This window comes from Heterodontus francisci, chromosome 2 (genome assembly GCF_036365525.1).
Source record: "Heterodontus francisci isolate sHetFra1 chromosome 2, sHetFra1.hap1, whole genome shotgun sequence".
In the NCBI taxonomy this organism is placed as follows: domain Eukaryota; kingdom Metazoa; phylum Chordata; class Chondrichthyes; order Heterodontiformes; family Heterodontidae; genus Heterodontus; species Heterodontus francisci.
The window spans coordinates 128,617,640-128,632,123 of NC_090372.1; the positions used below are offsets into that span (position 1 = coordinate 128,617,640).

The following is a 14,484-nucleotide window of genomic DNA, read 5'->3' on the forward strand; positions in this document are numbered from 1 at the left end:
CCTACCTCTAAATTAGTAAGTGTCATTTCTCTGAAAACATAGGCAATGCTATAATCCGCTGAGTGACATGTGACCTGAAAGTTGCCATATTTGCATACTTCCAGAGGATCTGGCCAATACTGGTGGCATTTCACCTGCGACATAAAAGCAAACCAAAAACAAAAGTTATTTTAAAAAACAAGAGTGAAGAATCTCAAAAATAATCTGAAACCAAAAATGATAAATTTAAATTGAGTTGTAATAATATATTATAACATGAATTAAATTATTCACTATTAAACATGCTGGAAAATATGAAAACAGAACATGCTATAAGAAATAAAACATTATAATCTCTTGTGATTACAGTTAATCTCTAAGTGGTCAACTACAGATTACATGATAAATCTTCAAAATGTCACAACTATTAATCCATTTATCTGATAATCATGCATCAAAAACATGGGAATGCATCAATAGCTGGTATCTATTCCAGCCAAACAAAGTTTTCATACAACACTGAATTGACATACACTCCCTGCCACTTACATGTCAGCGCTCATCACAGATAGCCCCCTATTTTGACAAATGGCGCTAAACAATTACATTACACTGGCTATTATGTGCAGTTCAGTACTTACTGATTTAAATATTCCACTGAATTCAGGAAAACAGCTGATTGAAGCTGCCTGAATTCTCCACTTTCCAACTGCCTCCCAAAGTCTCCATCAACTGTTTGCACTCTTAACTTAAGAACTATGGGAGGCAGTTGGAAAGTGGAGCATTCACAGAATCACAGAATAATAGTGTAGAAGAGGCTCTTCGGCCCATCGAGTCTGCACCGATGCATTAAAACACCTGATCTGTCTACCTAATCCCATTTGCCAACACTTGGCCCATAGCCTTGAATGTTATGACGTGCCAAGTGCTCATCCAGGTACTTTTTAAAGGATGTGAGGCAACCCGCCTCTACCACCCTCCCAGGCAGTGCATTCCAGACCTTCACCACCCTTTGGATAAAAAAGTTCTTCCTCAAGATCCCCTTAAACCTCCCGCCCCTCACCTTAAACTCGTGACCCTTCGTAACTGACCCTTCAACTAAGGGGAACAGCTGCTCCCTATCCATCCTGTCCATGCCCCTCATAATCTTGTACACCTCTATCAGGTCACCCCTCAGTCTTCTCTGCTCCAGTGAAAATAACCCAAGCCTATCCAACCTCTCGTCATAGCTTAAACGTTCCATCCCAGGCAACATCCTGGTGAATCGCCTCTGCACCCCCTCCAGTGCAATCACATCCTTCCTATAATGTGGCGACCAGAATTGCACACAGTACTCCAGCTGTGGCCTTAGCAAAGTTCTGTACAACTCCAACATGACCTCCCTGCTTTTGTAATCTATGCCTCGATTGATAAAGGCAAGTGTCCCAAATGCCTTTTTCACCACCCTATTAACCTGCCCTTCTGCCTTCAGAGATCTATGGACAAACACGCCAAGGTCCCTTTGTTCCTCGGAACTTCCCAGTGTCAGGCCATTCATTGAATACTTCCGTGTCACATTACCCCTTCCAAAGTGCATCACCTCACACTTTTCAGGGTTAAATTCCATCTGCCACTTTTCTGCCCATTTGACCATCCTGTCTATATCTTCCTGTAACCCAAGACACTCAACCTCACTGTTAACCACTCGGCCAATCTTTGTGTCATCCGCGAACTTACTGATCCTACCCCCCACAGTCATCTATGTCGTTTATATAAATGACAAACAATAGGGGACCCAGCACAGATCCCTGTGGTACGCCACTGGACACTGGCTTCCAGCCGTCTGTCATCACTCTCTGTCTCCTACAGCTAAGCCCATTTTGAATCCACCTTATCAAGTTACCCTGTATCCCATGTGAATTTGCTTTCTTGATAAGTCTTCCATGTGGGACCTTGTCAAAAGCTTTGCTGAAATCCATGTAAACTACATCAATTGCACTACCCTCATCTACACACCTGGTCACATGCTCAAAAAATTCAATCAAATTTGTTAGGCATAATCTCCCTCTGACAAAGCCATGCTGACTATTCCTAATCAAATTTTGCCTCGCCAAGTGGAGATAGATTCTCTCCTTCAGAATTTTCTCCAATAGTTTCCCTACCACTGACGTGAGACTCACTGGTCTGTAGTTCCCTGGCTTATCTCTGCAACCTTTCTTAAATAGTGGGACCACATTAGCTGTTCTCCAGTCCTCTGGCACCTCCCCCGTGGCCAGAGAGGAATTAAAAATTTGGGTCAGAGCCCCTGCAAATCTCCACCCTCGCCTTCCACAGCATCCTGGGACACAAATCGTTCGGACCTGGAGATTTGTCCGCTTTTAAGCCTGCCAAAACCTCCAATACTTTGTCACTCCCTATGACAATTCGCTCAAGAACCTCACAGTCTCTCTCTCTGAGTTCCATATCTACATCCTGATTCTCTTGGGTGAAGACAGATGTGAAGTATTTGTTCAACACCCTACCAATGTCCTCTGGCTCCACCCACAGATTTCCCCCTTGGTCCTTAATGGGTCCTACTCTTTCCCTGGTTATCCTCTTCCCATTGATATACTTATAGAATATCTTGGGATTTTCCCTACTTTTACCAGCCAGAGCTTTCTCATATCCCCTCATTCAGGCAGCTTCAATCAAATTGTTTTACTGCATATAGTAGGCAAACTGAATTAGCATGAATGCACTTGCTCTATGCAATGGAGACTATATGAAAAAACCTATGTACAGTATTAACTCCCCGCATCCACCAACCTTACTTTCTGTGTCATGATTTTATAAAGGAAAACCCATGTGAAATCATGTACAATCGAGAAACCTAATACCTACATTTTAAAAATAAAAAATGTCAACTTTTCACGGTCACAGTATGAACCAATCAAGTTACTCAAAGTGATTTAGCAAAAAATTTCAGCCCTCATTTTTCTTCAGTAACTGAAATTTCTAGTGCCCTAAATAACATTTTAAACAAAATAAAAAATCCAAATAATTACATATTTTTCAATAATGATTAAATTTGCACATTTTGGTCATGTAATAACCTTCATTAAAGTTTATACTTTAAGGTCACAACCTGTCTCAAAAGCCTGGGCTAGATGGCTCTGAAGCTGCCCCAGTACAATCCCATTTTACCTTCAGCAGGAGTACGGCTGAGTCCCCAATATGTTGGGTCTTCACCTATTACTGAAGTTTCCTCAATGGCCTGTTGGGGAAAGAGCCTCAGCCCACTTCATACACAGGCCAGTGGATTGTAAACTAGCCAGTTTTCCTCCTAATGCTACTTGGCATTACACCGTTGCTCTTATTAAACCTCTAATCCACTGTAAGAAACACCATGGGTGACCTTCTAGTATAACTAAATGATAAAGCTGCCATGGAGTAGTAACGCATCAGTTCATATGCATGATAGTTCCACAAGCTAAGTTATTATTTGCAGCCATAGAGAAAATAGATGAACAAACAACCCAGGATTATGACATTCCCACTTTATGTGTCTTTTCTGGTAGCTGGTTTAAATTTAGCATTGATGGAGTCTAGAGAGCAAAACAAAAACCAAACTAGGCAGGAATTTTAAGGTTGTATTCTCCCTATGAGATTAAGTGAGACCTGAACTTCTGGGGTGATTTTAACATTTATTGCTGGTAAAAAAAAGGACAATAGCAAATAAGCAACATGAAAAAGAAAATTAGATGAGTTGTAAAGTCGGCTACTGATTTGTTATTACTTGTTTTTTGTCCAGTGATAAAAGTTAAAATGACCCCATCTGTGTTTTAATCATTATTATTCGCCATATTTATGCAGGCTATTTTAAAGCAGTTTTTCAGAAAGGTAAAGATTTTCAGTACAATGTTTTCCTTTTTATCCTATTGCAAACCACCTCCTGCAATTTTAAACATTCCTTATAATGTAAAGCTCCACATGAAAACTTGATGACTAAATTTGAACTCAAACTGTATGATAATAGTATGCATTTTAAATATGTTGCACATAGACAGCACCTGGGCTTTCAATTACATAAAATGTACAGCACGGAAACAGGCAATTCAGCCAAACTGGTCCATGCCACTGTTTATGCTCTGCATGAGCCTCCTCCAACCACTCTTCCCCTAACCTTTCAGAATTACCTCCTATTCCTTTCTCCCTCATGTCTTTATCCAGTTTTCCTTTAAATGCATCTGTGCATTTCACCACAACTACTCTTTGTGGTAGTGAGTACCACATTCTAACCACTCTCTAGTATAAAGCAGATTCCCCTGAGATTCCATATTGGATTTCTTATCTTATATTTACCGTCCCCGGTTTTGGTCTCCCCAGAGGTGGAAACATCATCTTTATATATACCCCATTAAACCCTTTCATAAACTAAAAGACTTCTATTATGTCACCCTGAGGCTTCCCTTTTCTACAGAAAACAGCCGCAGCCTGTTCAACCTTTCCTGATAGGTATAATCTCTCAATCTGATATCATCCCTGTAATTCTTTTTTGTGCCCTCCATCCATTTTTTATAATATAGAGATCAGAGCTGTGTACAGTACTCTAAAATGTGGTCTGTACAAGTTTAACATAGTTACTCTGCTTTTCAAATTTATCCCTTTAGAAATAAACCCAAGGGCTTTGTTTGCTTTTTTTATTGCCTTATTAACCTGTGTTTTTATTTTTAGTGATTTGTGTATCTGAATCCCGAGGTCCCACTGCTCCTCTACCCCATTTAGAGTCTGGAAGAAAATGTGTGATGCAAAGCCGATGGTAATAGAAAACATATTGATTAAAAATGTTATTCCTTTTCATAGTATGATAAACATTTAATTCCTGAATCAGAATCCAAATTGAATTCCAAAGTTTTGAACCACAATGAAGCAGAAAGTGGAAACAAGGAAGATCTCCTTAGACACACATATTGGTGCAATGCGGCTATCAGAATCAGACCTTCAACTGTGAATAAAGATCAGAGGGGACATTCCTTATGAAAATGATTGAATGGCCAAAACCACCAAACCCTGCATGCACTTTCTGAAAAGCAGTGATCCATCACATTCAATATATTATTACATTCAATACATTATAATTACAATATATATTTAGTACGCCAATCAGCTAATCAATTAGATTCCTACATTTTAAAAACTATCTTAGATTCCACATTCCAAATGTTTTGTAAAATTTGAGTAACAGAATCTGTCTAAAGTTTTAAAGGAAGTTCAAAATTCAGTTAATTTCCATGTTGTTCATGAAACAACTTGATCTGAAAAAGTAAATCTGGCCTAATTTCATCAATGATGCAACTGTATCAAACTTTAATTTTTAAGGTTTTGAGTGATGGGAAACTGTTATTTGGAGCTTACAGTCTATTAGAGATTGAATTTTGCTTCCATGGGTCTCAGCTCCAAAATGGAGATCAGAGCAGCAGCTGCACAAAAACACAGGTAGGCTTCTGCTTTTAAAGGAAGTAAAACAATTGAGATAGATAAGAATGATATAAATGCTGAGGGATTTTTGGTTAGTGGGTATCAGCTATCCACACATTGCTCAGACTGCAGGATATAGGATAGTTACTAATAAATCCAATAAAGAATTCGGGAGAAACTTTGTTACCCAAAGAGTGGTTAGAATGTGGAACTTGCTATCACATGGAGTAGTTGAGGCGAATAGCGTACATGCCTTTAAGGGGAAGCTAGATAAATACATGAGGGAGAAAGGAATAGAGGAATATGCAGATAGGGTCAGATGAGGTAGGGTGGGAGAAGGCTCATGTGGAGCATTAACAATGACACACAGATCAGTTGGGCCGAATAGCCTGCTTCTGCATTGCAGATTGTCTGTAGGTGTAACATTATATTTGGAATTTTTATATTGGTGTTCAAAACTCAAGTGACCAATCATTACAAACAATTCTATGTCACTGGGTTGACATTTATGGGTTATGCATACCTCAAAATATATGGTTTGCTCGAGACTGCATTTCTTCACTCCCTTCACAATGTTAAATATTCAGGTCCTAAATACATGTAGTTTCCTTTACTGCTGTAATATCTTATTTCAGTCACTACATGTGCTAGTAACCCACTTAAATAGTCCCAAACTTCTTGTGATGAAAGTATTGCAAAACCTAGTGCTGCATATTTCCTTGATTTTTAAAAAATGCATTCCTTTCCTTCTTTCCTCAAAAAATGAATAGATCTCACATCCACAATGGCTGTATTTTGAATTTCTCTTTCAAGCTTTTAAAAAAAATGATAATACAACCTTAAAATTGTTTTCCAGCCTTTGTTTTGCCTTTGATTTCTAGCTTCCACGAATACCAATTTCAACCAGCTATCGAGACAGGCCTGGAAATGACACTCTGATGGATGGTTAGTTAGTTGATTAGTTTTCTGCTTGATTTCTCCATCCATCCCGATGCAGCTGCATTTGTATGGTAGCATGGCTACAGACAGGAGCTTGGCATGTGGAGACATTTACACTTTTGGGGTTTTACACTACATATGCATCTTGCGACGCTTTTCTAGTTAGAGGCTCTATATAAATGCAAGCAGTGTTGGATTCAGTGACAATCACCATTCCCATAAGAGATCTTGCTTAGCTTGTATTCCCTATGAATCAGAATACATCAAGATCTAGATACATTTAGTGAAATGCAGGAATATTTGCCATTATATTCTACCTTTCCAGAAATATAGCAGTCTACCGTGTGAGCTCCTTGTCTTCAGTTGACACATCAATGTACACTATTAGACCAAGGCTTCAGTATACAAATGTATTTAACATTGCAGGAAATGAATAGTAATCAGCACAAACAGAATATTTAGTAGTTAGAACCATTAGTACTCTCAAAATGTCAAAACAACTAAGCTGCTTCTCCTGCCCTCAAGATAAATTTGATACATGAAACATCGATGCTCAATTCTTACATGGCAAAGCACTACCATTGAGCCCCTGCCTAGCTCAGTACCTCTGCTGGCTTCAAACTGGCGTAAAGTCAGTTATAAAATTACTAAACTAAGGTGATATTAATATCTCATCCCATGACGGATAGGAGGGGGTTGGGGCAGGGTGGGGGAGGGGTCGTAGAAAGTAGGGTTAGAAATGTATCATAAAATGCATCCTATATCTGCCATGTATGTACTTGCTGCCATTTTCACAGCGGCAGGTTGTGAGCTGTGTGCCTGTGCCGCAACTTGGAAAGATGTAACCCTTCATTATAATATTTAAATCAGGCTCCCACAGTGCAGTTACCAGCTGGATTCCCAAAGCTCGGTAAACCTGGCAGCTAAATGGTGACTTGGCAGCTGCTGGCTGTAGACAGTGAACCAGAAGAAGCAGGAGTTCTACCTTGCCCCTTAAGCAAATCTTTTTCTGATGGCAGCTTCAGCTTGCTGCCACATTTGACCAAACTCCCCCTGTCCAGCCCCGAATCTTTCCGTCTCTCCCTCTTTCCCAACTGCTGTCTCTGACTTGGCTCACTATCCCCTGCTCTTGCCCGATTGGCCGGCAGCTAGGCAGCAAATGGAATTTAAAAAACAATACTGAGGGCTTGCTGTTAAATTCAGCAGGATCTCTTCATCCCTGGGATTCCCTTCTGCTCCCACTCTCCCCTCCTCCCCGTAAGTATCGGAGCCAAGATTTCATTAAAAAATGTAACCCGTCACAACTACATTGGATTTACTGCCAGGCTGATGTTTCAAGTCTGCCCAAGGCTGCACGTGCTTTGGCAATTCTTGCATGTGTCTCGTCATTGATATAGACAGCTTGGAAGAGCGTGCTGCCGAGATAAGTGAACTTATCTGCTGCTGACAGGTTCTGGTCATGGACTGAAACCTTGGGTTGGAGACAGGGTTTTCCTGGAGCAGGCTGGTACATAACTTCAGTTTTTTTTGTGCTGATCATAACATCGAAGTTGTGCATTGGAGAACATGTCCATGTTACATTGCATGTCCAGCTCTGAATCGGTAACTAGTACACAGTCATTGGCAAACAGGAAATCGTGAAGTATGTCCTTGGAGACCTTGGATTTTGCCTGGCGTTGTCTCATGTTGAGCAGCTTTCCATCCATGTGATATCTGACTTTGATGTTAGAATCACCATCATGGAAGGCATTGAAGAGCACGGTGGAGAAAAATATGAAGAGGGTTGGTGCCAGCACGCAGCCCTCCATAACTCCATTAGTGACTAGGAATGGGTCAGAAGACTCACCATCATCCAGGACGTGCGCAAGCATGCAGTCATGGAACTGTCGAAACATTGTGATGAATTTCTCAAAGCAGCCAAATTTCTCCATCACCTTCCAAAGGCCCTCATCATTAATTGCATCAAAGGCCTTAGTCAGGTCAACAAACGTGGTGTAGAGGTCCATGTTCTAGATTAGATTAGAGATACAGCACTGAAACAGGCCCTTCGGCCCACCGAGTCTGTGCCGAACATCAACCACCCATTTATACTAATCCCATATTCCTACCAAACATCCCCACCTGTCCCTATATTTCCCCACCACCTACCTATACTAGTGACAATTTATAATGGCCAATTTACCTATCAACCTGCAAGTCTTTTTGGCTTGTGGGAGGAAACCGGAGCACCCGGAGAAAACCCACGCAGACACAGGGAGAACTTGCAAACTTCTGTTCTTGGCAATTCTCCTGAAGCTGTCTGACTGCAAACACTATATCAGTGACTCCTCGACCCGTTCTGAAACTGCACTGACTCTCTGGCAACAGATTCTGGTCAATTCTGCACTAAGTGGTTTAAAAGGATTCTGGCGAAGATTTTGCCTGCGATAGAGAGAGCAGTGAGATTCCTCTGATTGTTGCAAGATTGACGAGTTCCTTTCTGCTTGTGCAGGTGAACAAATGAAGGCATCTTTGTCTTATTGCGGGATGGAACGAAGAGGAGCAAGTCCTCCTACCAAAATGAAAATCTATAGAGCAATAACCCTGCCCACTATGCTGTACGTGTGAGAGACTTGGACTGTATACCAGCGTCATGCCAAACTCTTTCACTTGAGCCGCCTTCAGAAGCTTCGGAATATCAGATGGTAGGACAAAATACCAGACACTGAGGTGCTCACCCGAGCTGGCATGCCAAGCATTCACACCATATTGAGACAGTCACAACTGAGTTGGACTGGTCATGTAGCCAGAATGCCTGACACTCGCTTACTAAAACAAATCTTCTATGAACAGCTCAAGTCTGGGGTGCGCTCTCATGGAAATCAAAGGAAGCTCTACGAGGACACTCTGAAGGCTTCACTTAGGAATATCGATCCCGAGTCCTGGGAGAAGTTTGCCCAGGATGGTTACACCTGACACAACCAAATAAAAAAGGGTGCAGCCTCCTTCAAAAGCAAGCGCATATCAGAGACAGAGAGAAAATGCAAGGAGAGGAAATCCAGAGCCAGCAGCTCATCCAAACCTCAATCGTCTGCAGTATCGTGCACTATTTGCAGCAGAACCTTCTGGGCGCAGACCGGCCTTAGCAGTTACCTACATACCCACCGGAACCCTACCAAACACCCCAGTTAATGTACATGGTCATCTTCAACTTGAAGGATGAACAGCAACAGGATTTACTGCCACTAAAAGTATTCAAGTAGACATTGACTGTGGACCAGCCATGGATCTCCTGTAGGTCAGCAGTCAAAACAAATAGCTTAATCATTTAAACATATTAACATAATCAAGCTACTGCTGTTAGATGAGTTACTATCCAAGTAGATTGATGACAATGAAACCACACAGACCAAAGTCTTCCTTTAATATGCATGAGGTGCTAAAAGTAGCCAGACTGTAATGTGTAATCCTGAAGTTTAGAAAAGTTTCTGAATTAGCAGGTAACTTTATATTAAGAGTAGACTGTATTTCACATATTCAAAACCTTGGGTTTGTGTATTACCAAAAAGCAAAGAAAATTTTAACATTTACAATTGTACAATTAATGCAGCAAATAATTCTAATGGAAACTTTTTGTATCTGAACAGTTGACTGCTATGATGCAGTAGCAGGTTCTGGCCACTAAGTAGTAGGAGTTTCTCAGCTACGCCTACTTTGCTTTTCTCTGTGCAGGGAAGGGTTTAAATTTCTTATTTTGATTTAAATTTTTTAACTTTTTATATTTTAGACTTACATAATAGGTCACTTCCCATGTTTTGGTTCAGCTGCTGCTTCCTATTTCCTTTCCACTGCTTATACTGGCATTACTTGGGAGCTGTAGTCCTTGATCTCCTGTCCCACTCACTGTTTACAGTACTCTGCTGAACGCTAATGATTGCTCCTAGCCTTTCTCTCCTCCTCTGTTCCCTGCTCTGCCTCCCACCTAACAAATCTCTCCACTTCCTAGACATGCCAACTTGCTGTTTTATCGTGAGATGGTCTGGACTGCGCTGCCTGAGAACGTGGTGGAGGCAGGTTCAATTGAAGTATTCAAAAGGGAATTAGAAAGTTATATGAAAAGGAAGAATGTGCAGGGTTATTGGGAGAAGGCAGGGGAATGGAACTGAGGGAGTTGCTCTTTCAGAGAGCTGGTGCAGACATGATGGGCCAAATGGCCTCCTTCTGCACTATTAATGATTCTGATTATGTGATGTGATTTGTCTGTAAAACTGAGCCTCTCTCATGAGAGGGCTCAAGTCTTGAGGAACACGTTTCCTACTCGCACAAATATGAATAATTGCTTTCAGATAGGAGACTTCTTAGAAAATATTTAACTGCTGAAGGCACTTTGAAGTGAAGGTTTGGGGAACCCATTAAAGCTATCCTGCCAATCGGAAGAGATTGGACTGCTCGGGGTAGGTGCTCTGCTTAGAGAGTTAACAGTGGTCACTCTTACTGAGAAGTGGAGATCGCAGTTCAAGTCAAATGAGCGTTTGAGTCTGTTATGACAGCATAAAGTGAAAGAGTAGGGATAATGAGCATTGCTGGGATACGATGGGTATGCAGGAACATCCCGAAGGACTGGGACTAGCAAGGACAAATGGTATGGGAAGCAACAACTAACTTTAAAAAATGGGTGTAAGGATTGCTTCCATTAATGTGCGTAGCATTAAATTTACTACGCGATGTGCTTCAACCTTGGATTACTTCGCCAAGGTCAAAGCTGACCTACTGTTTCTGCAGGAGTGTGGAATACCACACCTCAGCACCTACAGGCAGTGGTCGCGATGGTGGTCCCACGGGCCATCGATCTGGTCGGGGGGTAATGATTGACGTTCCTCCAGCCTGGGTATTCTGCTGCGGGGAGGTAACTTCACCATCTCCGAAGTTAAGGAGGTGGTGGGCGGTCGCCTCCTCGTAGCAGACGTGATGTACAACAATGCTCTGCTCCGATTGATCAACGTGTACGCCCCGGTACAACGCAGCGAGCTGCTGACCGTCTTCCAGCAGCTCCCACTGCTGCTGGCGACGTCCAGGCCGGTCATCCGAGGCGGTGACTTCAACTGCATCATCGATGCAGCTGGACGATCCGGCAGTGACGACAGCAAACTGGACGCTACGTCCAGATTCCTAATAGAAACAGTTAAAGATGCCAAACTGCACGACATCTTCAGCAAACTTGCAGACGGAGCGCAGCGCAGATACACATGGTCAAGATCGGACGGGTCTGCCCATTCCAGGATTGACTTCCTGTTTGTGTCCCGTGCTGTCACGGTCGGATCCACCGACGTCAAGCCGGGGTTCTTCTCTGACCACTGCCTCTTACTGGCCGACTGTCACTTACAGGACGACCAGCGGGTTGGCAGAGGGACATGGAAGCTCAATGCTACACTGCTGACCCCAGAGAACGTTGAGGAACTCAAAAGGGATTACAAAGGTTGGAGGACTGTGAAACCCCTCTTTGAGATTCCAGTTCACTGGTGGGAAGCAATTAAGGAGATCAAGAGGTTCTTCATCCACAAAGGTGTTCAGAGGGCGAGAGAGAGACAGAGGGAAATGTCCCGACTCCAGAAAAGTATGCAAAACCTGCTCCGGTTGCAGTCAATGGGGGTCGAGGTCAAGAAGGACCTCCAAGAGGTGAAGAGCCAGCAGGCCTCGCTCTTTGCCAAGCAGGCTTCCAAGATCATCTTCTGGTCCAGAGTCCGCTCCATCAAGCAGGATGAGATGTGCTCGTGTTACTTCTTCCAAAAGGTACACAGAGAGAGCTCTGTTATCAGCAGCCTGAAGGAAGAAGATGGCTCGGTAACGTCTTCGCAGTCCGACATACTAAGGATCAGCAAATCCTTTTTTGCTGGGCTGTATGACGTGAAGCCCACAGACAGCAGAGCCTCCCAGTCCTTCCTGTCATCTATCAGAGGTCTTAGATGACAGCAGGAGGGAGAGACTGGACAAGCCGCTAACTCTGGACGAGCTGACAAAGGCCGTCGAGTCCTTCGAGACGAGTAAAACTCCCGGAAGCGACGGCTTACCGGTCGAGTTGTACTCGGCCCTGTGGGACTGGGTCGGCCCGGACCTGCTGGAAGTATACGAGAGTATGCTCCTGGCCGGCAGCATGTCAGAATCCATGAGGAAAGGCATCATCACCCTCATTTACAAGCGGAAGGGGGAGAGGGCAGAAATCAGAAATTGGCGGCCCATCTCAATGCTTAATGTTGATTACAAGATTCTGTCCAAAGTCATAGCCAGTCGAGTCAAGTCTGCTCTGGAGTTGGTGATCCACCCCAATCAGACCTGTACTGTACCCGGCAGGAAGATCTCCGACAGTCTCTCGCTACTCAGGGATACGATTGCCTACGTGAGGGACAGGAGGGTGGACACCTGCCTCATCAGCCTGGACCAGGAGAAGGCTTTTGACAGGATATCGCACACCGACATGATGGACGTGCTTTCCAAAATGGGGTTTGGGGAGGCAATCTGCAATTGGATCAAACTGCTCTACACAAACATCAGTAGCGCAGTCTCAATCAATGGGTGGGAATCGGAAAGTTTCACGATCCAATCTGGAGTCAGACAGGGCTGTCCTCTCTCCCCGGTCTTGTTTGTTTGCTGTATTGAACCCTTTGCTGAGTCTATTAGGAAGGATGCGAGCATAAGAGGGGTGACAATCCCAGGCAGCGGAGGCACTCAGGTTAAAACCTCCCTGGACATGAATGACGTTGCCATCTTCTGCTCGGATACGCTGTCTGTGCGCAGACTGATGAACATCTGCGACCAGTTCGAACTGGCCTCGGGAGCCAAAGTTAACCACGGCAAGAGCGAGGCCATGTTTTTTGGGAACTGAGCTGACCGATCCTTTGTCCCTTTCACCGTCAGGTCAGACTACCTGAAGGTGCTGGGGATATGGTTCGGATGGGCCGGTGCGTGCACCAAAACCTGGGAGGAACGAGTAGCCAAGGTACAACAAAAGTTGAGCATGTGGGGGCAGCGATCTCTCTCCATGGTGGGTAAGAACTTATTCATCAGGTGCGAGGTGCTCACGTTGTTGCTGTACGTGGCGCAGGTCTGGCCCATACCCCACTCCTACGCTGTGGCGGTCACCCGAGCCATTTTCCGCTTCATCTGGGGATCTAAAATGGACCGGGTCCGGAGTGACACTATGTTCAAATCTCTGGATAAGGGCGGGAAAAATGTACCCAACGTGGCCCTCATCCTGATGACCACCTTCGTGTGCGGTTGCATCAAGCTGTGTGTAGACCTCCAGTACGCAAACTCCAAGTGTCACTATGTGCTGAGGTTCTATCTGTCCCCGGTGTTGCGAAGGATGGGCCTGGTCACATTGCCGCGGAACGCTCCATGCAGTTGGACCATGCCGTACCACCTATCCTTCGTGGAGCGGTTTCTGCGGGAAAACACCTTTGACCACCGGTCCATCAGGCAGTGGTCTGCACGGAATGTCCTCAAGGCCCTACGGGAAAAGGAGATGTGGGATCTTGTCAGATGGTTCCCTGAGCAGACCGCCAAAGTCATTTGGCGGAATGCCTCATCACCAGAGCTTTCAAACAAGCACCAAGATGTAGCTTGGCTGGTGGTGAGAAGGGCCCTCCCCGTCAGATCCTTCCTGCACGCCCAAAGTCTCGCCCCCTCCGCGCAATGCCCCCGCGGTGGCTGTGGTGGGGAAGAGACGGTTGCCCACCTCCTCCTGGAATGTGTCTTTGCAAAGCAGGTTTGGAAAGAGATGCAGTGGTTTTTGTCGAGGTTCATCCCAAGCAGCTCTGTAACACAGGAGTCTGTGCTCTACGGGCTGTTCCCAGGGACGCACACCGAGACAAACATCAACTGCTGCTGGAGGACTATCAATTCGGTGAAAGACGCCCTTTGGCCTGCCCGAAACTTGCTGGTCTTCCAGCGCAAAGAGTTGTCTACCACCGAATGTTGCAGACTGGCACATTCCAAGGTCCAGGACTACGTGCTGAGGGACGCACTAAAGCTTGGGGCAGACGCGGCAAAGGCTCAATGGGGAAAGACCACAGTGTAAGGTCCCCCCACCAAGCTAAACTGAGGGGCTGGATCCATGGGAAACCCCTCGAACTGTATCGGGAAAATTTTCATTTG

General features: G+C 44.2%; 1 protein-coding gene across 9 annotated transcripts in view; it reads right to left on the minus strand.

Annotated features, from left to right (window-relative positions):
• LOC137346782 (tyrosine-protein phosphatase non-receptor type 3-like) overlaps positions 1 to 14,484 on the minus strand; it is a 360,471-nt gene that overhangs the window by 52,503 nt on the left and 293,484 nt on the right. For all 9 annotated transcript variants that reach the window (XM_068010672.1, XM_068010633.1, XM_068010662.1 and 6 more), the window contains one exon: positions 6 to 134. In XM_068010672.1, coding sequence (XP_067866773.1) covers positions 6 to 134 — 129 coding nt within the window. The remainder of the gene's footprint in view (positions 1 to 5; positions 135 to 14,484) is intronic.